General features: G+C 42.0%; 2 protein-coding genes across 2 annotated transcripts in view; one reads left to right on the forward strand and one right to left on the reverse strand.

Annotated features, from left to right (window-relative positions):
• ppm1h (protein phosphatase, Mg2+/Mn2+ dependent, 1H) overlaps positions 1-11387 on the forward strand; it is a 29898-nt gene extending 18511 nt beyond the window's left edge. Inside the window, exons 7-10 of the mRNA XM_063875848.1 lie at positions 4079-4142; positions 6838-6945; positions 9261-9412; positions 9743-11387. Of these exons, the coding sequence (XP_063731918.1) occupies positions 4079-4142; positions 6838-6945; positions 9261-9412; positions 9743-9890 (472 nt within the window). The 3' untranslated portion in view covers positions 9891-11387. The remainder of the gene's footprint in view (positions 1-4078; positions 4143-6837; positions 6946-9260; positions 9413-9742) is intronic.
• Positions 11388-18240: 6853 nt separating this feature from the next.
• The window catches only part of mon2 (MON2 homolog, regulator of endosome-to-Golgi trafficking), a 39041-nt gene continuing 29282 nt past the window's right edge, over positions 18241-27999 (reverse strand). Inside the window, 11 exon segments of the mRNA XM_063909221.1 lie at positions 18241-18939; positions 19393-19475; positions 20199-20406; positions 20661-20784; positions 21218-21278; positions 21362-21552; positions 22526-22654; positions 23183-23200; positions 25092-25235; positions 26484-27127; positions 27781-27979. Coding sequence (XP_063765291.1) covers positions 18776-18939; positions 19393-19475; positions 20199-20406; positions 20661-20784; positions 21218-21278; positions 21362-21552; positions 22526-22654; positions 23183-23200; positions 25092-25235; positions 26484-27127; positions 27781-27979 — 1965 coding nt within the window. The 3' untranslated portion in view covers positions 18241-18775.

The following is a 27999-nucleotide window of genomic DNA, read 5'->3' on the forward strand; positions in this document are numbered from 1 at the left end:
GGTACAGATGGAAATGGGAAGGAGAGAAAAGATGGAGGATAAAAAAAAGCAAGGGGATCTTAGAGAAAGACTTCATGAACACCTCCAAGTGTACTCTATATATATATATCTTAATGCAAACACTGTTAAGGTTAACTGTGGAGCAGCTTTTAGCAGAGGTGCATTACCACAATAAAAAGTTGCTTAAAATAAAGGTCCTGTATTTAAAATTGTACTTAAGGAAAGGAAAGTGTAATGCATATTTAATTGTAGTTCTGAGATACTTCAATATCTAGACTGTAAACTTCTTCTATTCCACTACATACTGTATCATAAGGCAGTTGTTTTTTTATTTCTAAGCTAAACAAAGAAACTACTTAACAAGAACAGATATCAAAACCTAAAATGAGCAGTCAAAACACGGTACACCAGTATACTAAAATTAGAACTAGCTTCAACATTAAAAAGATGCTTTCTCCTTGTCAGTTATAATAATGACATGCATGATAGTCGAACAGTGAAGTGGGTCTTCTTCCTAAATAATGAATTGCAGTGGAGTATAAATATAACGTAGCATTGAATAGAAATATTTATGTAAAGTACCCAAAAATTCTAGTAAAAGTACTTATTTTTGCAGAATGGCCCATTTCTAATTCAAACATTGGATTATAGTTTTTGATGCATTCATGTGTTCATCAATTCAATGTGGCAATTTGTAAAGGGGTGATTTGAATTATTTCATATACTGCTTGGTACTGTAGTTAAACCATAATAATATATCATACTTTTAAAATTACATTTGTATTATAATAATAATAATCAAAAGTCACTTAAGCCGTAGATTACAGAAAGTGAAATAAAAAGTGCATTTGCCTCCAGAATCTCGTGGATTCAAATAATAAAGTAGCATAATGGAAATATTTGAGTAGATGTGCTTAGTTGCATTCCACCACTGATTCAGTATGCATTTAAGCATGTAGATATCTGAGTGATGGGTGCAGGTGAGTGAGGAGAGATCTTTTCTGGCACCACCTGCGTGCAGATGTGTTTAGTGGCGTCGCTCGGTTAAGCAGATGTAGGTCAGTCAGCCGCTGTGTTCCTAATCGGGCCCAGAACTCTCATCCCGCCGTCTGGCTGCATGCTGTCTCAGCAGCGCAGACAGCCTGTGATGTATTTTTAATCAGGCTCTACCCATAACCCAGTTCTGCTCGTTTCACCCGGTCTGGGTCTTAAATTAGCACCCGGTGCTGCGGTCTCCTCTGATGTACGCGGCTGTGACATAACTGTGTCATCTTGTATAGGTGCAGTGTTGACGCTCTATACGTGCAGAGGATTTTTTTTTTTTAAGCCTCTGTAGCTTTCAATGAACACCCTCCTGTCAGTGTGTGCAGCCAGTGTGCCCACATGCTGCGTGTGTGTGGGTGTATACTGACATCTACTTCCCTCAAAGGCATCCATGATCAAGGCCACAGTGTAATGAAGGCATACAGGCCAGCAGCCCACCTCTCTCTGTCTTCCTCCCTCGCCTTCTCTACCTCCCCCTTCCCTCTGCTATTCGGACTGTTTGGCACGGCAATCTGTTATCGTTGTCCAGGATGGGCGGGCGGTTTTGTTTGTGTCCCTGAGTGATGGATGTTGATCGGTCAGCCGTGTTCAGGCGATGGGAAGGTGGGGAAGAAGGCTGGTATAGAGATGGAGAAAGGAGGGAAAAAAGAACAAATGAGAAGGTAATTACTTCAAAGACAAAAATAAATGTTGGCAAAGATAGAAATCGAGATAAATGAGGAAAAATAGAGTGGACAATGACAGCAGATGTATAGGCAACATAGGAGGGCACTGATAAATGACAATGAAAGACTTTCCAGCTGTCTCTTTTTACTGCCCACGCCCACTAAGGTGTCTTTTCTCTCCCTGATCCTATCGGTAATGAATGTGAGAGGAGGGAGGCTAACACACACCTACATCACTGTCATCCACTTTCTCTCCCTCTCCTCCTCCCTCTCTCCTTCCCTTCTCTTTGTCCATTACGCCTGCATAGCGATATGACTGATAGCTTACATTTAGAGAGTCTTTGGGTCACTGCCATTAACTCTGGCCTTGCTTTGCTCCTGAAAGCACCACTCAAACTAGGAGAAAGCCCATCAAGGTTGGCCAAAAAGTTAGTTTGAACCCCGATTGCCAATTTGTCTGACTCATCCGCTGCTGACACAGGCTCACCACAATGTCAAAGTCTGGACAGGTGTGTGTGTGTGCTAATGTGTGTGTTAGATGTATATATTAAACTGTATGCAGATAAGGATGCCGATCACATGCTGCTAATGTTTCCCAGTCACCTCACTTTGCACCGGGAGGAGATGACATCACTCCTCTCGTCCCCTGCAGAGAGGATGATACCCCTCCCTCCGTGCATCCCTGTCCTCCCCCTCCCCCCTCTCACTCTCCCACTGCAACGTATCAGGCGACCAAACAGCCCTTAAATGTGAAAGCGCTCAGTGTTGTGGTCAAACAGTGCAGCCCTTGAGAGACTCTCGCTGTATTTGGGACTACGTGTCCCAGAGCGGGAACCAGGTATCATAACAGGATTAATGTGTATCTCTCGCTTTCTTTTCACACACGACTTATCTCCAGTATGACAGGATGGCTTCGCTGTAAACAAAAGTCTCCAGGGGGGGACAGTCCCCGACAGCGGGCACTAGGGATTTCTTCCCAGACAACTTTGAAATAAGGACATGAAGAGAGTCTGTGTGTAACACTTCTTGAAGGTGAAATACCCAAATAGAGGAGTCTGTACAGATATGGCAGGAGATATGGTCTGAAATCAAGAGAGGATGTTTAACTATGAGCAAAGTTTGGTTTTTTATATCATTAAACTGCTGTGTTAGAGGTTTTTCTACACCATGAATATTGCACACATTAGTGAGGAAACAATTGGTCGGGTGTTACAGCTCACCGCTCCGAAGATTCTGCAGACTGTATTTCTCTGTTTGTGGCCTGCGTTCGCTGTGATAGTCCTCGCTCTGCACACTGTTAAAAAAGTGCTGAGTGCAGCAGTACAGCGCTCGCCTAAGGTGGAAACATATGGTCTCTCTGAGTGGAACCAGCAGTAATGTAAAAACCATCCCGGGCCCTGCTAATATGCTTCACAGCGGCTGAAATACATCGGATGAGGTGTGTGGGGCAGACCTGGGTCACATGATATCTGCAAATAACATTTGAACATCGAAGAAGAACTTTAAAGACGACAGATTTTATTTTTTTAACCTCTAAATCTTAATTTCAAATGAGGTTTTCCTTCTTTATTCCTATTCCCTCCAGTCTAAAGTTTGAAATAAAGAGTAAGCTGTGTTTCTAAATGCTATCAGATCCAAATAAGGTTGCCAGATGTTTTTATTGAAGCACCTGGCGTGAATGGAAAGCTTTGTCATGGCAGCTCTTCTGGGAATTAGCTCAAATTTGTAATGTTTCTGGTGCTGTATAGTGACACAGCTGTTCCACCTAAATCAAACTGTATACCAGCTATGAGCTAAAAGTGCAGGGTTTGCTCACTGCTAGTTTCTGAGCTTTAGTTTAGAGGTGAATAGCATCTCAAGACCTGGCATGAATACTTGACATATTATTCATTATTTTTCCTTGTACTGCAGCTCTGTCTGGTCCCAGTCTGAAGACGGTGAATTATTCATTAGTGGAGGAAGTTTAAACATTGCTCTGAGAGCCGGGGAATGTAACCGTGGATTCTCTTGCATCATTCCGCTTCCTCTCCTTTGGAGTTTCAGAAACATACATGCACATACACACATAGCAGACAGTCATAGCAAACAGACCAAGAATGTCTCATACATACACAGACGTCTCTATCTTTGTCGCTAGGGGGACTTTTTTAAGAAAGAGAAAAAGTGGTAAAATATGCCAAGGCTCTGTCGTTCTTTGTGTGATGCCTGGATTTTTCCCTCATCGTCTTTCTCTTCCCTCTTACTCTTCGTGGCAGTCGGCTTGGCAGCAGGGCCTGCGGGGGGCGTGGGAGCGATGTATCTCCAGGGCACGTGTACGCTGCCTGATATAAAGCAAAAACCCATTAAAGTGTCTTCTCTCCTCTGCGCAGGGCATATAAAACCATCGAGGATGATGACCTCAAGTTTCCCCTGATCTACGGCGAGGGAAAGAAGGTAAGAAGTGCTGCACGGCCGCTCGCTGACAGAGTTACTCCCACGGCCTTGTGCGCCTGGGCTGTAATCAAAGCTTACCAGGGCACCATTAGTCAGCCCCCCGCACTCCCCTCTGTCACTGTGTGGAGGAGACAGCCAGTGGAAGCCATTCCTGGTCTGTTTTTCCACGACTAATCACAACCTGTACAACAGAAGTGATCCCCTCTTTAATGGGCTTTATGTCAGATCGGATTCAATCATGGGTGCCACTTTTCTAGATGTGTCTAAAAGAAAGATGAAAAGTGTCTAAAAAGTGACATAAGGGATGTTCTTTTTTCAATAATGGCCACCTCGCTGCACATTATCCCGTTTGTAACATGGCCACATATTAAATAAACTATCGACTTAGAATGGGAGGATGAAACCCTCTTTATTGTCACATACATGCACACAGCAGAGCACACACAGTGAAATTGGGCCTCTGCATTTAACCCATCCTAGTACTAGGAGCTATTGTGCAGCGCCCGGGGAGCAATGGGGAGGGGGGATTGGAGATGTCCGGTGCCTTGCTCAAGGGCACCACAGCAGGGCCTAGGAGGTGAACTGGGACCTCTCCAAGTAGCAGTCCACTTTCCATGTTTCAAGTCTGTTCGGGGACATGAACCGGCGACCCTACGATTCCCAGTCCAAGCCCCTACTGACTGAGCCACTGCTGGACTTGACTCCCAATATTAATTGAAATTATTTTATTGACTTGAAAATGATCGTTTTGCTTCTGCTTGTAAGTAAATGTGCACCAACGGCTAGAACTGCGGCAACAACAAGTCTGATAACCGTTTATTTCCCACAAACAAGTCCTTAAACAATGCAACAGCCCCATCCGTGTTCCTTCCTGTCTGTCTTCTTCTGTTGATTTATCTGACGTCCAACGCTCTGTCTTTAAACCTCTTTCCCGCTCTCACGTTATTGTCCAACAACAGTGATGTTCTGCTTAGCAACGGTGCTTTATCAACAAATAATGATGTTCGAATTGACCAATCAGAATCGAGTATTCAACTAAGCCGTGTAATAATTGGAATATAACGTTGCTGAAGCCCTTACATGCAGGAGAATCCCGTCGGTTGTTTGACACATGCTGTAACACAGAAGGAAAGGTCAAAACCTCCGCACACCGCCATGACATTTCCCTCAGTGATGCGGTGCATGCGCTGGTGTGCCGCATCTTGTCCTTGGTGCATTGAAAAGGTCAGAGAGGAAACACGATAGATCTCTATGTGTTCTCACTGTGGCCTGCTTCAGGTTTCTGGCTAATACAGCCCGACAGTGAATTTATGTTTGACTGATGACCGGTGCAGATGTCACCTCACCGCGCTCTCCGCATGCAGCCGCAGTTCAGGTTTACCCCGGCACAGTCGGCCCGTGCCCACGTTGCGTCCTCTCCCTTTGAAGTGAGGCGCGGAGATGGATGGCTAGATAGAGCGAAGGGGCTTTGTGCGAGGGGAGAGGAACGTCGGAGCACTTCAAAGACCCGGCGCGCAGCCTGCTGGGCCCCAATGCTCAACAATTAATCCCAGGATGTTTCCCCTTCTCCGCCGAAGGAGCTTTGCTGCCACTTTGAAACGCTCTCCCTCCTCTCCACCTCGCTGTCTGCTTCGCTCTCCATTTCTCTGCTGCATACTGATCCACTCTCACTACTACCAGGCCTGGCTCACCCTTGTACTCCTCTCCCCTGCCCTGTGTGCCACCCTATCTCACAGGCGTTACAGAAGATTCAATTAGCCCAGTTTCACAGACCTGTTCCAGCAGCCATTTTTAAGTGACTGTAAGCAGACTGTAGGAACTGAGAGGAGTTTTGTACAGCTTACAAATACGTTTAATGGTGTCTGAGGCCTGGGACGATGACATTATGTGTGTTTGCCTTCATTCAGCTTATCTGACAAGTCAAAGATTTCCACTGGGAGAAGCCTGTGTGTGAAATGACACCAGAGAAGTGTCATAAATGTTGTTCTTCAAAATTACCAGGGATAAATGCAATAAAATCACACATGGTTCACTCATTTACAAGTTCAGCATTTACATTTATTAAGGCTAACTAACTGATCAAAATATCTTGCTTTAGAGTTCCACACATAGAGATATATCTCCGAAACCAGCACTGCGGCTCCAATAAGATGCTGAAAAGCACCTGCAAAGCTGTAAAACTGTCCTTCTAAATATGTATCACTTACCCTACTCAAATATGGGAGACAGGTTTCGACAGAAAATTCAATGTTGATTAAGACTTGGGTGTCCTAAAGGTGCGGTGTCATCACTAAAAAGGAAAGCCGACAAGGAACGAAACACAAGAGCTCAGAAAAGCAGACATGTTTTAAACGCCAAAAAACCCAGGCTTAAAAAAAAACAGGTGCACTTAAATGTACTGCTCTTGCCATACAGTACCATATACTGTACAGCATACACACTTCTCCTGTGCAATTTGACTGCAATCACTTACAGGTTTAGGAAAATGGTTAAATTATGATTTGGCTTAAACTGTTGGTTTATCTGATTGCTGATCTTTCTAGAAAGTCAGATTTAATTATTTTAAATCTCAAGTGAAATGTTATATATAAATGAGGCCTATAGTAAATACACCAGAATTTCCTATTAAGGATATGTTGTTGCTTGTTTTGACTGAAATAGAGGTTTTACTTTACCTGCCTCTGATCTCTTGCAGGCTCGTGTGTTGGCGACCATCGGAGTCACCAGAGGTCTCGGGGACCACAATCTGAAAGTGCACGACTCTAACATCTACATTAAGCCGTTCCTGTCCTGCTGCCCAGAGGTAGGCTCTGTTTATAGTTCTGTACTTCATCATGTCCACTGTCACAGTGTGCACAGACAAAGGGAAATCACTCATTTGGATCCTTCACACATACAAAAAGAGTGTAATGACTTAAAAGAGCAGGTAAGTATAAACAAGCAAATTCTCTAAATGTGACTTCATTTAGTGATTTGCTATATTTCAACTATTTTTACTAAACGAAAAGGGAAAAAACAACACTTCTTGTAAAGTATTTGGTGATGAAATGCTTGCTTTCCCCTTTTAAATCTGTTCCTTTTGATCTTTTAATGTCAAAAAGTGACAAAATTGTTATTGTTAATATATATTTGATCTTAATCAAGCATTTTTAAATCTAAATCAGCCAATCATCATTGAGATTGTAGCTCTTTTGAAAACTGCAACACTGAATAATGAAAAGCCATTACCATCATCAATAGCAGTATGCTATAGTACAGTGGATGTTTTTCCTTTTTGTTTTACCTCATTACCTCGGCGTCCTGAACAAACGAGAGTGCAGAAGTAGCCGTGTAAAACGCCTTGGGCCATTAGCAGTCCGCACAGCGTGGTCAGCGGGGCCATTAAGATTCCCCCACAGCCGCCGCTCTCAAACGACTCCCTTCCTTCCCAGTGTGTACCGCACATGATTGCAGTAGCCCTGGATTCTGTTGATCTTTAATTCATTGCCCCTTTGAGTTCAGTCATAGTGCAGCCTCCTTTTTGATGTTTTAAAAAAAAAAAAAATCTACTCTGATGCTTGTAGTCACTGTTGTTCACCCTCAGATAGCCTGACACACATTAATAGTATATGTAAGACGTGCGAACCGACTTTCAGAAGTTTTGCCAGGTGTGTAATTTAGGAATAAATTGAGAGATTTTTATATAAAGCAATGTGTGGGAGTGTCCTGCAGGGATTGTGAAAACCCTCCTTTGCAAACATGTCGAATCATAATTTCTGATTACCGCTCTCAGGTGGTAAAGGAAGGTTGCAGAAAAGAAGCGAGACACTGCGAGTCATCAGATCATCATGAGTTCAAATATGGGATTTGGCGGTCACAAATCAAACGCTGTGGTGGTCATCACCCCTCCTCTAGGAATAATTTATTGCTTTTGGAATCATTTCTACAAAACCGCCTCAGTCCATTTATCTCCAAGAAAGCTTGGCTTAAATCACAAGGTTAACCACAGCACAAAGAGGCTCATGATCCACGCTGAGGTCGCTCTAATTCCTTTACAGACGCTTTCCTTTCAGCAGTAGCCTCTGCAGTATGTTGGTCTCTGTCGTGAATAAGCCCACGGTTTCCCCCATGGCAGCCAAGGAATTACTTTGAGCAAACAACATAAGCCATTTTTTTTATTTTGCCAAGGCCATTTGGGATCATATTGCTTGCTATTTAAGAAAATATTTTTCCTCAGGCATAGTTTTTTAGAGAGATTGTGCCATAGTTAAATATCTCTTTGGAAATCATCAAAGATTAAGGCCTCCAATAACTTACAGAAAAACTCAAATAAAGGGAAAATATAACATATTTCCTACCCTTTTACAGTATTTGTATCCTTTGTGGTTCTAAATTCCATTATAAAAGGTATTTAGAAAAAGCTTTTGTAATATATCCATCTACATTCTGCTCTGTACAGTTTTCACTTATACTATTTATTTCTGTAAAATATTTGTGTCTCTTTGGCAGTGTCTTTGTCGAGTCCCAATTTGATTGAAACATAGCTATTGTATCATTTCCTGTTCAGATAAAACAGATTTTTTAAATAAAAACTCAATTGTACTTTAAATTGTACTTTAAAGATGAGTTTATATTACTTTTTGGGTGCCACAACATTTATATTTGCCCTATTGTACTGTGGAAATATGAAACCAAAACTATCTTAATGGCTAGCTTCCATCAAAAGCTATTCATAGCATTTCAAGGAGCCTAGTCGGGGATATGGAGAAACACAAACACCGACCGTATATCCAACTTGGCAAAACAAACTATAGAGATGTCAACAAACTGTTGGCAGAGTGGCTGCAAATGCAAGACCATCAACATACATTCCAAATCCATTCAGTTAAATCTGTCGGTGCTTTTCACTGTATCTTGGTAAAGAAATGCAAAATAAAACTAGAAAATTGGGCTAGCCATCTGGGTTTGGCTACAAGTTTAGCACAAAGGCTAACCAACTTAGAATAATGCATTCTTTCCAATTCTGCCAAAATAATTGTGTGACGTCTTTTATATGAAATTCCTGCTACAATTTCAAATGATTCCAAGATATGATGCATCTCTCAACCCCTTGCCCGGTATTTTCCCTTTCGCCTCCAGGTCAAAGTGTACCCTCTGGCGGAGTGCGAGCACGGAGCTGATGACGTCCTGGTGCTCGGAACCGACGGTCTGTGGGACGTCCTCTCTAACCAGGAAGCGTCTGAAGCAGTCACCTGTTTCCTGGCAAACTGCGACCCCGACGACCAGCACAGGCACGTTTTACTCCTCACACAGCTGCAGCCGCCAGTCAGGGCTGAACTTCCTCTCACCCCGGCCTTATTTGTAGAGGATGAACTTTGTTATCTTGTTGTAATTATGCAAATTTCCAAACATTTAGATAACTCTGATGTCAAGGAAGAGCTTGTAAGAATGTTAACAAGGCACTCCTCATGACTTTCCAAAGTTAACCGCAATATTTTTAGATGTTTTCCCCTTATGTGTCTTCAGGCAGATGTACTTAGTTAGTAAAATACTGGGCTGGACTTTTATCTTTTTACCACGCTAGGATACGCCTTAATCATTCATCATTTTTGTTATGTCAGGTACACAATGGCAGCTCAGGACCTCGTGATGAGAGCACGAGGGGTGCTGAAGGATCGAGGCTGGAGGATATCCAACGACAGATTAGGCTCTGGAGACGACATCACTGCCTACATCATTCCCCTCACGTACGGCAACAAGCAGAACTAGCCCCGGCTACGAAACTGCACCCACCTCCGAAACGTAACCCTGCCTTGACTCCTGCAGATCCCCCCCTGTCCCCTGTGCTCTTTTTAAAGTGCTTTAGTGTGGAGTCCTCTGCTGACGGATCCAAGATGTCTCTGGTCTCAAATGGGATGTTTGGTTTTTCTCCCCTTGATCGTCCTCAATCAGGATGATCTCTTTCTGTCTGTCATGAAAAGCAGTGGAAGAGCTTTTTTTTTCTTTTCAAATCTCGAAGAAGCCATCATGGACTCTGTAGTTGGGGGAAGCCTAAGGTTGGGAGCATTAGACTCATAGACAGACATGGTGATGTGCATCTCAGGATTGCATTTACTAACTAATGCACAATATTTATAAATGTGAAAATGTAAATAATCCTAGGCGTAAGACATTCGATAAGTATGTTTAGTTGAGCACTTGTACAGTGTAAAAAAAAAACAACTAACCTGAAGACTGATGTCCTGCATATATGAAGCATAAATCCTCTGTTCCAGCTTTTAAATTAGCTACATTCAATCATCTGCTATTCTAAGTCTGAAAAACTTCTCCTGATGTTGCACTTTCAATAACTTCTTTACAATTAAGGATTACTGATTCCATTAAATGAAGGAACATATTTAAGAAGACAGGACAAGATACTATTTATGGTGTTAAATCAAACCCAGATTTACGAAGGAAAAACCAAGTCTTTCTGTTGCTTCCATTCTACCTCATAATTTCTTTCCTTTTCTTGTATATTATGCTAACATACTGTCAACGTCCTCTTCTAGTGGCTGTTTGCATGCTACGTCAGTTGCATCGTCAGCTGCTTCCTGTGCCATTATTCGAGTTTCATTGTTATACTGTACCTGCAAGATTTGTAAAAACGTTTGTGGAGAATCTCTCAAGAAAGTAAAAACGCCTCACAGGGAACTGTGTGATAGATAAAGTGTTGTACGAAATATATATTTTTCATATAGGCTCAAAAACCCTTTGTCATGCACTCAATTTTACGCTTTTCTCAGTATCCGTTGGATGTATTGTTCCTGATAAGAAAAACCCCATCCTTATGAATAGCAGGTGCCTATAATAAAGACAGTTGTTTTAATGTGTCACTTGAAAGGAAGTATGGATGAGACTATCAGCGTAGACATTTCGATGGGCAACACTTACCTTCTGTGTCTACAATCAATATTGTTCGCTGAATCCGTGGCTTTCCATATTTCGGTTTAATGTAGTTTTCAGCTTGTCAACATGTTGTATCTTAAAGGCTGTACGAGTGGCTGGTGAACAAGGGAACAGAGCCATTTAATTTAAATGTAAAAATGTACATAATGTTTTAAGTATATACTTTTCTTGTTTATTTTACTGTTAGTAATGTACATGTTACTGAAACAAAAGACTTTATTTGTACTGTTTTGGAAACCAAGGAACAGTGTAAAAAAAAAATGGTTTAAATGCTCTCTTTTCTGCTCTATTAAAAAAAGTAACCTTTTTTTCACGTTACTGTGCTGTGTATTAATAAGATGCTTTTGTACTTACTGTAAATACTCGGAAAAATATGTGGATTATATCTGGCTCTGTGATGCTCTTAGTGAACACACTACGTGTGTGTAAGCTAACGGACTTTGCAGTATTTAAAAAGCATTAATGGATTACATTTCTGTTAATCCTAAAACCAGAGCCATGACTTTTCTGCTCTGTGTTTTACTGCTACGTGTTTAAATGACATATACATATATAATTATATGTCATATTTTAGGATATTTGGCTGTAAAACCCTAAACGGAATGTAGATCTTAAAATAAGTTCTGTCTAAATATCTTGGCTTGAATCGAGCAAAACTCTCTTACACTTCAGTAACGTTAGGATAAGACCCTCACCTCTTCTGACAAACTGTGTCAAGCGTGTCCCAAAGCAATATGATGAAGGCTATCAGTTCACAGAATAGGCTCACAGAAGAGTTCATGTTGGAGGCTGCTGCGAGGGCGTAATTTGACACTGAAGCACACACTCACTTACTCGACTTGACAAAAAAGTGCCCAAGATTTGCGTCCCTATTTCAACTGGTCTCTCTCTTTGATGTCTCACTTGAATAAGTAGAAGCGGGAGTGACAATGAGGAATCACTTCTTCCTTTATTGGTGCAATACTTAAGTGCTGTGATACCAAATACCTGAAATACCTGAGAGCAAAGATGTAGATCAAATCACAGGATAACGCTTTCAGGGTTCATGAGATGACTGAGTTATCATGAAAAATGCATTCCAAAGTCATGAAACCTGATTTTATGACATTATAGACCCCTAGTATTCTATGGTTTGGTGGGATGAGGATGTGTTATGAGCTCTATTGTACATTAGCACTTAAGGATAGTTTTCCTTAAGAAAGCCGATACTTGGGACTTTTTCAGGTGCCATTTCTTAAAGACGTTATTATTTGCTTATTTTCAGGTTCATATTTGTAATTTGTAGCTGTAATGTGACATGTTTACAGACTTTAATGTTCAAAAAGCTCTTTATTTTTCTCATACTGCCTGTGCTGCAGCACCTCTTTTCACCCTCTGTCTTAAACCAGAGACCAGTCTGCTGTGATTGGTTAGCTGGCCAGCTCTGTTGTGATCGGTCAACCGCTTAGAGATGTCCCACCCCTTATCCTAGCCTGTCACATACAATGTGTTGGAGCGCTGCCCAATAGAGGATTTTAGCCTTTGCAGACCATTTACATGCACTAAAACGTATGTTACACACTACAGGAAAGGGACCCCCCCAAAAGAAATTCTAAATAAGGCCTCTTTAAAGCTAGCATTTACTATTCTTGAATTATTCACAAGTAAAATGTTAGCTACTACCAAGGATTTGGATCATATTGTTACAATCATAGCCACAGCTGCAGACTTTAATGTGTCCAACGCTATCAGATTTAAATAAAATAAAATGTATATATCTAAGCCGAAATACACATTTTTGAATATTTGCCAAAAATGTGGCAATAGCAAGTTGAAATAGGCCTTTTTTTTTTTTACCTGTCATCTTAAGAAAAGCAGAGGCGTCGCTAATAACGAGTCTTTTATAGTCATGTATTCCAGTAAGCAATGCCAGTGAGACAGTGAGTCAGCATGTACAATACCAGGACCCTGACGATGAAGCAGCTAAAAATAATTTCAATATCGACACCTGTTCATCCCTGGGATATATCAAAAATGTTGTCCGTAGAAGAAAAGAAAAAAAAGAAGCCTCATATGGAATACCCTTTCTTTTGTTCCTTGAAAAGCATTTTCTAACTCATTAAGGAATATAAGACAAAGAATCATGGCAATTGGAGCGTCAAAGAGAAACTTTAAAGCAGTCTGCACATCTGACTTGTATCAGGCAGCGTAATCAGTGGGACTGTTTGCACCTGAGATCAATTAGGAAGCAATGCTGCACAATAACAACTTAATATGAGCAGGTCATTTTAACAGTTACATTGTATTTTTGACCTCTCCATTTCATTTTGTTATCTTATTCCTTACCTATCGATTTTCTTACTAAAATGTTTATTTTTAAAGTCTAAAATAAAGCTAAAAATAAAGTAAACAAGGCACAACAGATGCGAAGTAAAGGCTCTGAGTGTTAGCAGAGTTCCAGGGAAGGTTTATGGACCACCCATGTCTTCAGCAATTGTAAACAATCACTTTATTACTTGATTCATGTTATCTTACCCACATGTTAAGATCAGGGTATGATTTCATGTCCCACGCACGCGCGCGCGCACACACACACACACACATTTATGAATGCTTTCACACACACTCAAGACGATAATAAAGTGCTGTCGTGGGAGTCTCACACTCCGGGTCCTCTGCAGGAGCTGGAGGGCCATCTGGTCCCCACAGGCCAGCGCCGCATCCTCCTCCACTCAGGCCAGCACTGATCTGGCACTCCACTCCCACTCCTGTGTGTGGTCCAGATTGGATGACGGCAATGATGACACAGTCATTCCTGTGGGTGGCTGGTTTTTCCAAGGTTACAGCACTCCCACCCCATCGTGGATGGATCTGAGGGAGATGCTGAGTGGGCCTGCAGCGAGATACTCATCTCTCGTGCCGAAAAGGTGACATACTGCCGGGGCCACAGCCTTTAAGCCTCCTTTCAGAGAAGGACACATAGACTAGATGCTATCCTTTTAAAAACCAATTTGACCAAGGCTTTTCCATCATAGATTAGATAGTATTTCATTCGTATGTCTTGACTAACAATCTGACTCACCTAGGCTATTCAGTTGTATGTATAGTACAATACATCACATTTGATATGTTGAAACCATTAAATGCTTGCTTCAAAGAAGACTTAAAGGAGCAGTGTGTAGGATAAAGGGAGAGCAATCAATTGTATTTATATAGCCCAATATCACAATTTGTCTCAGGGGGATTTACAGTGTACAGCATACGACACCCTCTGTCCTAAGAGATCTATTGGTAGAAATTAAATGATATTCATTGCTACGTTTTTAATAATGTACAGTATAATCACCTGAATCTGTGCTACCTAAATTAACTGGTGGGTCCTCTTCAAAATAGTCCTTAATGTTTCTACAGAAATGACCAACCTTACAGTACACCAGCTTTAGAGAATGCATTTCACTTTTTTACATTAGGGGAAGGCCACCATAGATTCTCGACATGCCTGGAAAGGTCGTTGTGAGCAAAGTGGTATTCAGTAAATGCAATCTCACTTTTCAATGCCACTACGTCCTACACACCGCTCCTTAAAACATTGAATCAATGTTCAAAACATTAGCCAAATAATATCCCGTCCATTTTCAAAACGAAAGCCATAAATTGTGAAAAAGATTCATCAAATGTTCTCAGGTGACGACTTCTGGTTACTAGTTTACTCAACCAAAAGCCTAAAAACCACAAGATCAATGTTAATGTGTTTAGTAGTAGTAATTACCTGATCAACAGTAATTGATTGGGAACTGTTATCAACTGACTTATGGTTATTTTTCACCAAGAAAATGTTGAATATTCGGTGATTACATACGATTGATTGTGAGAATGCGTTGCTTCATTTGGTCATAAATTGTTTTTTATTGGTCGGTCAAACAATGCATTTACTCTATTATCACTAAGGCTTTTATGATGGTAAATTCCCACTCTTCTTTTGTTTTATAGACTAAACTATTATTCATCTATTTACATGATCACAAACATTCATAGAGAAATAATTGTTTTATAAACCTTTATTCAACAAACAAAACACAGAGCACATTTTTGGCCTTTTGCTTGAAAAATGACCCTTACCAACACATTGTTTTCAATTGATTTTCTGACAATCAACTCATCAATTAATCTAGTGATTTCTGCACTGATTCCAAACATGTTGCACTACAGAGGCGGCATGTGTGAAGGCATTTGGAGAACATACATAAGGGTCAACTGTCCTGTCAGGATGGGTGCGGCAGCCTTTAGCGGTGCAGCTGTGATACCCGTCTGAGCGGGCATTTTCCACCAGGGGCTCAAATTAACTAGCTTTAGGGCTTCGGCTGCCTGAAGTATGATTTATCTACAAGCCGGCTCAAATGAGAGCTCTGACACAAGATGGATGAGGACAGGGGCTGCCTCTGAGCTGCTCACTGTTCCAAAGACTGGCTCTCCTCACAGTCAGGACATGATAAATGATGTTTGGTTTTACCCTGGAGGCCCGATCACTTGTATTTCTAACGTTAGACAGACTCTTATGTAAATATATGTAATGCAGACCTGTAGAACTGCTGCTCAACAGGCACCGTTTCTCAACCTAAGTGTCTCTACGAGCAGCATTTATAGTTTGATATCAGCACAGATGCTACTGGGCAGAACCGTGTCCCATGATGAACATAACTCTGCCTAACACACTGTCAAGTGTGAACTCATAAATATTTCATGGGACTCTTCTTGGAAGGTCAAACGCAGGATTCAATCTTCAGTCAGTCAGTCATTGAGACAGAGAGGGGCGGGCTCTCATCTGGGCTGTGGGGGTCTGAACTCAAAGACTGCGGCCCCTGCACGGTTTCATCGACCCTGGCCCATCAAAGCTCATTACCGACTCTGCTCCCCACCCCCATCACGAGACCCCTGACTGCCCATACTAATGTGCCTCAGAGCAGCCAGATGCTGTTGGGCAGCAGAGGGAGGATTTCAAAAGGTTAACCCTCAGCGTATGACCCACATCAGCACTGCACTCCCAGACCTCTGTGAGGACACCACTGCCTGTGGGGGGGAGGTCATGTGGTGTCTGTCTGTGCCTGCACACCCATTGAGTTCAAATGCTGAGCCTCATCATCCAGATTTAGCATAATAATCAGATTATTACCAACAGCACTGCACAGATGTACGTCTCTGAGCAGATCCCTGCATATAAGAGGTGTTTAGGTGCAACACTCTGCTCCAGTGTGTGCTGGTATGCAGCATTATCAACAAAGGAGAGCCATAAAGCCAGTATATCAGAGCAGATGTACTGTAGGATACCTCTGTGGGTAGCAGAAGCCACGTCACTCCTCTCCTCTTAGCAACAGCACTGTTGACCTACATGCTTTCTACAGAGCCAACTCCGCCTGAGGTGCTGCAAAACCGCAAAACCATACGATATCGACTTCTTCGTGCATTTTAAAAATGTGCATACACATTAGGGATACTTGCATGTCGGATTTCGAGCTAATGCACGCAAGATTCTCCCTCCTACCTGCAAAAAAAGCGACAACTCAAATCGAAATTATGTAAAATTAAAACTGCATACAAAGTGTTTTTTTATTCTCCACAATCGTGCACTATTTTATTGGATGAAACATGATACAGCAAACGGTTTCAGTTCAAAATGCAACCATTTTCAGTCAAAAGCAAGTAAAATTACAGCGTGAAATAGAACATGGTGCGACACTAGCGGTGTGCATTACCTGTTTAAACCGAATAACAGCGTTGTGAGCGGGGCTTTCTTTTTTTCCTCGGCCGAAGTGGAGGCACCAGCACTAGCAAGGCAGTAGCTTGCGCAGTCATCTCCATAGCGGGCAGTGTCACAACCCAACCAACAGCACAAACTACTACCTCAGCCAGTACGTGGTGAAAAAGCGAGGCGAAGACGACGACCTTAGAAGAAAAAGACGAAAAATGTCGAAAGAAATGCACCGACTCGACTATACAGCGACATTCCCATGCAAGACTGACCGTCCTCTCTCCTTCTGTGCAGACTTGAAATAAGAGGGAAACCCCGCCCAAGCAGACCTGCTCCCTCGCGCTCTTCCTCTTCCTCCTCTTCCTCCGCCTCCTCCCCCTCCTCCTCGCAAACCACAAAACGGTCCCTTCCCCTCATATGACCTAGTGGATAATCCGAAACTCGGGCCCGGGGACCTGCATGGGACAATGAAGTGGAGCCGAGGGGTCCCTATAGCATGTGAAGGCTATCTATGTTTGCATGGGAAACGAGCATAAACGATTTTAAGTAGAGCCTCCCATTCAGCCAGCCATAACCCCACCTACTGTTCAGTACAAGGAGATATAATTCAATACATTTCAAAAACATTCTCTTTAAAAGGTCCCTCCACTTCAAATGTGTATTAAATATTAATTTACATTACATATATACACCACACCTTAATAACAACCTCCAATATGAATGTTATGTTGTGGTATTTTGGGAATTGTACAAGTGAGTTCATGAAGTAACCATAGACTTTATGGAAGAAACTAAAAGTCACTAACTATATAAATGGCAGTATTGCTCAGTTATGCCTAAGCATAAATCAAAAGTTTGGAGAAAATAACAATATGATAATTGTATTGTGAACTATTTAAATTAAATGGATTGTTTCAAATCACTTTCCCTGTGAGCTGGCTCGTTTATTAGTCTGATAACGGACTAATTAACATTTGGCACATAGACGATTTGAATAGTAGACGTAGTCACAATGACATCATTTGTTTTGAAGCCTAAAGTAAGGCTTTTTGCAGACGCCATTTTGTTTTTTGCAACCAGCATTGACACAAGAGGGTGTAGCAGAGTGCTGAGCAAGACATGATCCAAATACAAACCATAAAAGAGTTAAAATTGTAGGATTAAAACTAAAACTCGGGAAAGCACCTAGTCCGGCCTTGGTAGAAACCTGTCAATCACAAATTAGCCATGCCCCCCTATCTACTTCATAAAGACACATTCCCCATTATTCTGTATTGAAGAAGACTTGAATATACAGCAGCAGGTCATTAGATTGAAAGTTGAGTCATTTCTAACCTCGGACTACTTTAAAAAACTGACTTCACTCAGTAGATTTATGTGTTTTTTAAGATGGTGCGTTAATGAACGTAACATGGATCGTAACGGAGCACACTCGGAGCACAGAGCTGATTGTAGAATTGTCCCATTTATTTTATACAGACAGGTACATCCCTTCTCAGATGGCTGGCTATAGATGACATGGAATGTTACAGTAAGATTTGTTTTCTTGCATAAAATCCTTACTGTTGAAAATGTTGGAAAAGTTGAAGTGTTTAAGATCAAGAAAGCCCCAGTTTTTGCATTTTTTTGTTCATTACATCATCAACACTATCACCACACACTGTACATCGATTCGGCCTCATCAGGAGGATAAAACAAACAGAGGCAACACTGCAATTTTTTTTCAAATCTCTGTAGTTAACTCAAGAGTGCAGTCAGTCTGAATGAGAATGGAGGGGGCAGATACGTAATCGGCTCACATGAAAAGCATACGATGATGCGCATGAAGGTCGGGGTCGATGGTCTCATTGGATCTCTCTTCACCGTGGGTCGCTTCATGTCAGATGGGGCTCACGTTGAGTTCATGTCCGTGAAGCACGTGGGTGGAGAAGACACATTCAAGATTTCTTTGTTATAAAAAAACAAATTTGAGTGAGCCTGGTCAGGACTCTCCGTTCTGGACTTTGGAGACGGGTGGCTGCATAAAGTCTTTAAAGGGCCCCAGGGCCTCCTTCAGGGCTGAGCTCACCTCAGACGAGGAGCATGTAATGCACTCTACAAGTGTCGGGTACAGGGCGATCACTTGAGCCCATGTGTTGCCATCCACTGTAGACAGTAAACAAAGAGAGGGAGAAAAATATAAAGGGGGGCGTGGGGGTGGGAGGGAGAGGAAGAAGAGAGTATGAATTGTGATGGAAGGCAATCAAAGAAATAATTTCCTTTGTGAAATTCCCACGGGCAAATGGAAATGAGTTTTGCTCTGAATAAAGGGCGATGTAGTGCAAACATCTTGAAGGGCACTTCAAAAACGTAATTCTCGAATGACTCACTTCAAACGATTGCGGTTAAAAAAATGATTTCTAGTAATTGACCTTGCTGGAGTCGTAAACAGCTCCACCCAGATTGGAGATAAAACTCATTTGAAAAATGGTCCCAACTGTACTCTGACACATTTAGCGGAAATGAATAGATGATATACGGTGGTGTTGGTGTATTTGGTTGGTGAGTGTCACCTCCCCCAAAGATCTGTTTAATCTTTTTCTAAAGTTTGATACTCACCATTTTCGGGTTGTGTCTTCTTAAGAGAGTCCATCAAAGTGCTGATAGCTTTCAACACAAAGATGATCTCCGTCACTTGTTGCCTTAAAAAAATAAATAATCAAAGCCGTCCATTAACAACACCTACATACAGTACAAAGAACCTGAAGATATTGCAGTTAGAAGATAGCAGAGATGTTGGTAGCTCAAAAGATATAAGATAACAAAGGAGATAAGGATTTAAAGTATTTGACTAGGTTCACAAAGAAATAAATCCTGTGGTCGGCACTTTTATTGAATTTTTTAATACAATCCACAAGTTTCCCATTCTTTATATTCATATACAATGTACTGAAAGTATTTTAGATTTGTGTGTTTGTCTGAATTTAAATAAACTTCACTTTGCTCTTCATTTGTATTTTCTAATTATCCTATTTTTCTCTACTCTACACCATCCTTTTGCCATTTTCTGTACTAATGGTGCTATTCCCACATGGGCATTATTTAACTTCCATCATGTCTTGAAGAAAAAGAAGCTGCAGTATGAAGCCCGACACCCAACCCTTACATGTGGTGCCAGTTTGTAAAAGTGGATAAGTACAGTGGTTTTGTGTTGTTTACAAAAGAGGACAGGACAAATGATGGATGAAGGTGGTCTTTTTGTGTATTGCGACATTTCTCAGTGTTAAAATGATGACACGAACCAAAAACTGTAAGGAGCTACATTTGTGGTGGGAATATACAGTACGTTAAAAATCATATAAAAAACGCTGTTTTGGCAAAAGCAGGTGCATCATTTATATGAAGAGGTGTATAATTGGGTGTACCTGGGCAGGGGGCAGCGTCCGCTCAGCCTTTCGTCCTCTACGTAGCGTCGGAGAACATCCTGGGACCTCTTGAGCAGCACGGACAGCGCCATGCGGGAGATGTATCCCTCCTGCGGGGTGGACACCTTGTTGCTGAAGGAGAACTGCAGCAGCGTCTCGAAACACACCTTAGAAAATTCCTCCCTCATCCTCACATCGATCTCGGCCTCTGTCACGAGAAAAACACTTAACATATGAGACGTTCTGCTGAGGCTGCTCTCTAGAGTGATTTACAATGAGGGCAGACACAGGGCTTGCACAACACATGAAGAGTTTGACAGCAGCCATTGTTAGTGATGAGCCACAGGGAGGGCCCAAGGACTTAATAGTTTCAGTGTGACTCGACCACCCTGCTGTCCCGTGAGTCGCAGAAATACGAGAGAAACTACAGATCTGAAGTCAAATGCAAAAGTTACATCTTACCTGTAAATGAGGGCGACTGCGAGTGAATGGAGCCCCGATTGAGCATGGCCATTATCTGGCCAACAAAGTCTTTGGGGATGAAATTGGCAAACGGTAAAATCTCTGTGCTGATCAGCTGGACGACCTAAAATAAAAACAAGAAGACAAAATTATGATGTCGGTCACCTTAAGAATCAGAATCAGGTTTATTACCAAGTAGGTTCACACATACGAGGAATTTGCCTGGGTGTATATTTGGCGCAGTCGAAGTAGATAAATTGTAAGAAAAGGACAATAAAATAAAACAATGATAAAAAAACTAATTTAGGAAAAATATTATAATAATAAAATGTAGCAATAATTAAATGGAATATAAATAAAATATACCTGTAAAAATAAAGAATACTAAAATAAAATATGTGACGTATGTTCCAAATTCTGAGGGTTTGTGCAGAATTAACAGTATTAAAATGAAGAAGATATTATGTGCATTAATGTAATGCATAGAGTCTATGAAGTGGTATATAGATTGTTAAAGAGACACTGATATACTGGATGCTAGAAAATAAAGTATTTACCTCTACATCAACGGCTTCATTCTTCTGAAACTCTTGGATAGAAACGTTATCTGGGGGTGTGCTATAAATGGAAAAAAACATTGAGATAATGAGTTTTGTAAATCAAATGGTGCGTATTCATCCTTACATAGCCTGACGCTGTACCTTTTGGTAAAAAGAAAGTCTTCAAAGGCATTGGCCAGCTCCGGCCACATAGTGTCAAACTTTCCAGAAGAGGCGTGCTGTCGCGCCACCGGCAGCCCGATAGACAGCACCTTGAGCAGAGATGAAACGGCGAGCTTCCAGGTGCTCTCTGACGGACAGGCGTACTTCAAACCCAAGGGCATTCTTAAAGTCTTGAATGTGAAAGGGGGAAAAAAAGAAGAAGATGGCAATTACAAAACATTTTGAGACAGAAAAAGAGAACGACTTCAAGGTAAAATATATAAAACGAAATGACGCTGAAAACCTTTCACATCCTTCTCTTTTAAACTGAAAGGTGCCAAGACTTTTATTTATAGCGCTAACATCAAAGTGAGGACATTCTTTTCACTAGCAGTATTCATTGTACAAAACCAGAAAAAAGAAACAGACCATCTTCCTGACAAAGTCCTCTTCTGAGAGAACAGCTGGGCTCCCTTAGGTTGGGATTTTGCAAGCACTGCCTTCTTGGTTTGGAGACGAAAAAGGATGGGAGCCAGATTTGGATTTGTCTTTGGGGAACCTTTAGTGCTTTGGTTGTACATTTCTTATAAACAGACTATGGGAAAGTGCGTTTAAACACAGGTGTAAAAAACGAGACGGTCAGCTTTGAGAAAAATTAAAGGCTTTTCATGACTTGCACTAAGGAAATATTTGAGTTTTTCAGAGAAAATGCAGAAAATGCAGCTGATGTTGAACAACCAACTGCACTTTACATCTGCTTTATGTAGGATTTGATCCATAAGATAAATATTATCAAGTCAGCAAGACAAGTGAAGTGAAATACACCCAGAGGCTAACAGCAACCAGAATCAACTGCTGATTTAGAAATATACTACATGTTATGCACACAAAGTCTCTTTGACTAATGTTTTGACATCAACATCCTTCAGGAAATCAGAAGATTGAGGAGATAATGTTAAAATGACAAAACAACACATTTTACGACAGCAACTTCTGCTCAGTAGGCTGCCAGTAGAAACTGTTGAGAAAGAAAACTGAGTCCAACTTTCTGCTTTGTTGCCTTTTGTACAATTTCTCACAATTATAGTGTTGGAAAAATCACTTCCGAAAGTTCCTCAGGCTAGGATTTTCTTGCCCGTGCATTCCCTATCTTGGTGATAATACCTTGATGATGTTCTGCAGAACTTTCTCATTGATGACGGCTTTGTGGCACGCTGTTTTATGGTACAGGTCCACCACCACCTCCAAGGAGCGCTCAGCAAAGGGCACGTAGTTTAAGGCAACCCATTCCGCCTGCGGGATCAGAGCATTAAAGAGAAAAAACACGAGAGGTTATACGTCAGACTTATCTGAAATGTTATCTGATTTCTACCAGAACCACATTGAAAGCAGTTTTTAAAGGCACACTTTGTACAAGTTAAACACAGATTTCTTTACACAGATTATTAGTTTGCTTCAAGCTTCGTTAGGCTTACCAAAGCTGACGTGTTACAGCCAAAAAACGACTTGATGCTACAAAGTGTGTCTTTAAGTAATATTAACAGAACCACACATGTGCGTATGAACATCACCAAAAAAACAAAAATCAACTGAAAATGGAGCTGCACAGGGGCTGTGCACACAGACGCATAACCACCAGTTAGTGGCAGGCAGAGGGGGGGGGGCATGGAGTGAGGAGACGCAGATGAGAAGTGAGAGCCGACCATGCGGTGTGATATCTCATCTACCGCAGAGGGAGGCTCGTCACCATTCAGCACATCTTAGTAAAACTATAGAGGGGGGAGGGTTGGGGGGGCTGAATGAGAGGATGACGGAACTCACCGGTGCAAAGAGCTGGATCTACAATGGTTATCCAGTAAGAAACAGAATGAGAGAAGATCGCAATTAAACTGGTGTTTAGGTTGTAGCGGATTAGCAGTGACTTGTTGGCTGAATGAGATTCAATAACCAGGACTGAAGTAGGGGAACAGTCCCATACGGAGGCCGACAAGTGCCAACACGCCACAAAAACACTTCCATTAGGAGAAAACACGCGCTGCAAAAACGATACAAATATAAAAACACAAATGTGCCAAAACACATGCAAATGAAGGAACACATTCACCAATTTGACGAAACATGCGCAAATACAAAAGGTTGCAAGACGCTCAAAACACAAGGAAAATAGGGACACTAAAAAAGTGATGCAACGGTCACTGCTGGCACTGTTTATTATGAAACAGGCAAACAGTGCCAACAGTCACAGTTTAAAAGCCACGAACGTCAATAAGTGCTCTGGTCCCAGCTGTGTGCGTCACTTTTCAGCCTCCTCGTTTCCGTTGTGTTATAAGCTTATTAAAGTGTTTTTATTTCCAGTGTTTCGTTTCCTAGTAAACTCTTGTTGTTGAATGCTTTCTAAATGCTGCGCATCTGTTGTCAAGTTGGTGGAGATGTTTCTCTATTTGTTTATGCATTCTTTTTTACGAAGCTGCAACGCGTCTCGCATTGGAAATGTGTTGTAGTGCGTTTGCACTTGTCGGCCACCGTACTCCAAGCACCAAAAAGCCAACAAGGCATTAAAGACCACCCAAAGCATTTGTTTGGCTGGGTGGAAATGTTGTTTGACGCTCTTACTTAAACAATTTAAACAGATTCAGACTCTGAGGGCCTAGTCTGGACCCCACATGCAGGGCTAACGGACTGGCAATTGTAATGGATAAATATTATACTGACTTTATTTATTAATATCATTGTGTGATTCTTATTTTCATCTCTATTTTCACTTCTTTGCTAACCTTGGGAACATTTCTTATTAAGAACATTTGTTTCAATGTTAGTTACACTCTCTGTGCACCAACAGTATGACCCTCTACTTCTGTTGAACTGAGAACATCCTGATACAGCCTCCCTACCTCCCTAAAACTTACTGAATGCTCCTTTCATTATCACCAAGCTTGACCCCCCCCTTTCTCCTCTCTGTGTTTCAATATGCAACCCAAATGTATTCTTCGTCTTTCCGCTCTGCGGAAGGTTTGTTCTCTGTATGACTGACTGAACTTTCCCGCAAGAAATAAAATACCTAAAAGACAGCTGAATGGTTTGATTCTTTATCCACGTTTGATAAATAAATTGCCACCACAGGACGTCGGACATGAGAATGTGTGGCGCTAACATTTCTCCGTACCAGACTGCAACTCTCAGCTTTTCCCTGAACACATAGCACCTGCTGGATGTTGTAGGTTTACGCCACGACAATGAGTATGAAAGATATCAGAAAAGTGTTGTGAAAGGACTCCCTGGATCTTGGGAAGAAAGGAGAATTGTTTGTGGTTTTATAAATGATGTAGTCTTGCTCAAGATCACTGGCAAACAAATATTTTCTTTAAATGACTTTGAACTGTGTGTGAACTTAAGAGTAGTGAAAGATGTCTCTGGTAAGCTGCCAGCAGGATGTAGCACAAGGAGGAGAAGATGAGGAAGACATGGCTCGGGTCCACTAATAGGGGTCCTGAGGAACCTGTCAATCTCCCTGAGGGCCGTGATAGGGGCTTCATAAGGAGTAGACTAAAGGAAAAGGGAGCAGGGGTGCTTCATGAACATCAAAGAGGGGGGATGATCTTGTAGAGAATGGCTGAAGAGAGAAGCTCAACAAGTAACAGAGTACACCATCCAACATTTGAAAGAAACAAACTGTAAAAAGGATCGCAAATGATAACCCAGAAGTCAGACGGCCGAGTCTGGTTCCTCGTACCTGGTTGTATTTGGCATTGGCCACGTGTTTGGTTTCCATCCTGCCGTACTGAGGAGGCTTGCAGGAGAACTCCACGAAGAGTAGCAGCTGTTCGAAGATGGCCGGGTACATGACCTGCAGGTTCTCCGGTCCCACACAGATGGCCTGCAGCAGGGAGGGAAGGGAGGAACAAACACTGCTGACATCCACCACGGGACTGCGTATTGCATAATTTAGCACACTGACACATTGTTTCCTGGACTGATTTGGCACAGAACGGGGAGACATAACTTTGGCTTGACAGGGAAGGTAAAGGTCTACTTTTACCGAAGACATGGTATTCATTAGGAGTCAAAAAGGAGCAAGAAAAGCTTTGTTCCAAATATATTCAGTTTATCAGTCCAATGAAAACATGGCACTGTTGAAATGATTAACACAAGACACATTTTGTGGGTCTTATTTCTTGAATGGAAAGATTCGCTTTGCTTTCATATGACTGTTTGGCAAAGTAGAACAAACTATTTAAAAGACATTTCCTTGGAAATTGTGACACTATCAGAATAATCGATGATAATTTGAACAATAACTTTGACCTGCACACATACAGCCGTGAAAAACATGAAGAGATCACTCCAGCGTGATCATTTGCTCTTGTTTTATTATTTATAGGTATGCCTTTGAGTTAAAAATGTTCTAGTTTTTTCTGTATTCTATAAACTACTGACAATTTCTCTCTGTGCTGGAATTCAACCGACACTGGAATGACTGCCATACATGTAAAGATTATGGCAGTCATCCAAATGTGTGTTAGATAAAGATTTAAGACACATTTGGAGTGGTCTCTTAATTTTTTCCGGAGCTGTACATGTGTACATTTTTACAATACGAAATGTATGTATGCCCACTTCATTCTTAATTATTGTTTTGTTGTTCTAACAGTTTGTTTTAAACCCATTACTTATCTGTATATCATTATTTTCTATCCTGTGTGAATCTGTCCTGTTTTTCTTTCTCTATCTGTTGCTGCTTAAACTCCTGAATTTCCCCACAGGGATTATATGAAGGTACATCTTATCTTATCTTGAAATGATAATTAATTGCAGCCCTTAAGAAGTTATTTGTAGTATTGAGAAGAATAGGTTAAAAAAAAGGCTCCCGACCCGGCATTAGGGGGATAACTTTGTTTCCTTGCTATAATTTATCCACATGACTGTCTTTTAAGATCATTTTTAGCCAATCATTTTTTATTCTAAGTCAAGAGATGGACAGGAAATTTAGAGAGGAGGATGAATTAAACAAAGCTCTCCTACAAACTGGGGACAAACCCTACCTCAACATACTGTATAACACATGTTAAGAGCCTCTTTGTTACCCTTCATTTTATTTCCAGACCACATATTTTGCTTTGCCCACCTTCTGCAAGACATCCAGCGCTGTGAGCACCGCCTCCTGCAGGCTGGTGAGCACCGCCTCAGTGTAGGAGGGGAGGATGAAGGGCGAGGCGTCGCTGCTGATGGGAACGGACACGGCCCCGTGGAGGATGACCCCCAGCTTCTTCAGGTCCTCCATACTGAAGTTGGCTTTTATGTGCTGGTAGAGTGCCGGGAAAATCTGGATCAGCGCTGTGAGGAAGGGCTGGCTGGGGATGAAGGAGAACTTCTCTGTGGGGCCGCTGGGGGGTCGCGTGCTGTCCGTCCCTGTCCGATACCACGTGTTCCACGCCGACCACCATAACGCAGAGTCCTCTAAGGCTGACTCCTCTCCCGGGGGAGGGGCCTGCAGCTCGGCGCCGTTGTATCGTGTCAGCCGCTCGACTAGAGAGTCCGAGCGCACCAGGGGTCTGCCGGGACCGGACGCCGAGAGGGGGTCGATGAGCACGGGGGGGACGCCGATAGCAGCGAATGCATCCCCTGCTTTGTCCGAGTCTCTAACGGGCGTAACGATCTGGAGGATCTCCTGAAAGCTCTTGAGGGCCGCCAGGGACACCTCGTTGTTTTTGCTGAGAGCCGCCGACTGGATGTGGTTCAGCAGCACCTCCCATGCCTCGAAGAAATCTCCTGCAGATTCACAGCACGATGATGGAGGGGTGTGAGACGGCCATTAGCGACACTACTGGCAGTTAATATTGGCTAATTTTTTAAAATATATTTTCACTTTCACAGGTTTTGAAACCAACATCACAAATAGAAGTGAAAGAGGACACATACTGACAGCTGCACTTGTCACAAACACAGTTTCTGATTTCCTCATTATGAAACCTATTTTAAATGGCATACAGTTACCCTAGGAGGCCCGTATGATATGCTGCTGTCAGCCACAGTTATTACTTTTATCTCGGCGGGGTGTAGGAAGAGCAGCCTCTAAGTGATTTACCGTCGTTGGCTGGAATGTGTTGTATACTGTGAGTCACCTCTTGTAATTTGGCAGTGGCTGAACTGTTCAGAAGGATGAGTGCAATTAATGAGGAGCTCATGTTGTATCTTATCTCTGTGGAATATTAATCCGGTCCACATGGGGCTAAACATGACTGGATGTGTGGTGATAAAGCAGTAAAAACAGCCTGAACTTTTGCTACGCCTGGCAGACATATGAATACATTTTAATATCTCATTTTTATTGTTTACAATTCTGTGGAGGCAAGCTGAAGAAGTGTCTCACATCAGCATCACGTAAAAGACTTTAGTATCAGATTAGATAATGCCGGGCTCACCTAGCTGCTGGAGGAGATACCGCCTGGTGTTGAAAATGCGTGCCACCCCGGCTAGCGTCAGCACCCACGTCTCCGCCCACTGCTTCTCAGCGGTGTCACGTGAGTGGTGGATGAGGATGTTTCCGCCGCCCGACTCAATCTTCTCCTTGTCGGCTGTGGTGGAGGACGTCCTCACGCGGTCTAGCAGGTGGAACAACACCTGGTGGTGACAGGAAGAAA

Source organism: Eleginops maclovinus, chromosome 2, assembly GCF_036324505.1.
Source record: "Eleginops maclovinus isolate JMC-PN-2008 ecotype Puerto Natales chromosome 2, JC_Emac_rtc_rv5, whole genome shotgun sequence".
Lineage (NCBI taxonomy): Eukaryota > Metazoa > Chordata > Actinopteri > Perciformes > Eleginopidae > Eleginops > Eleginops maclovinus.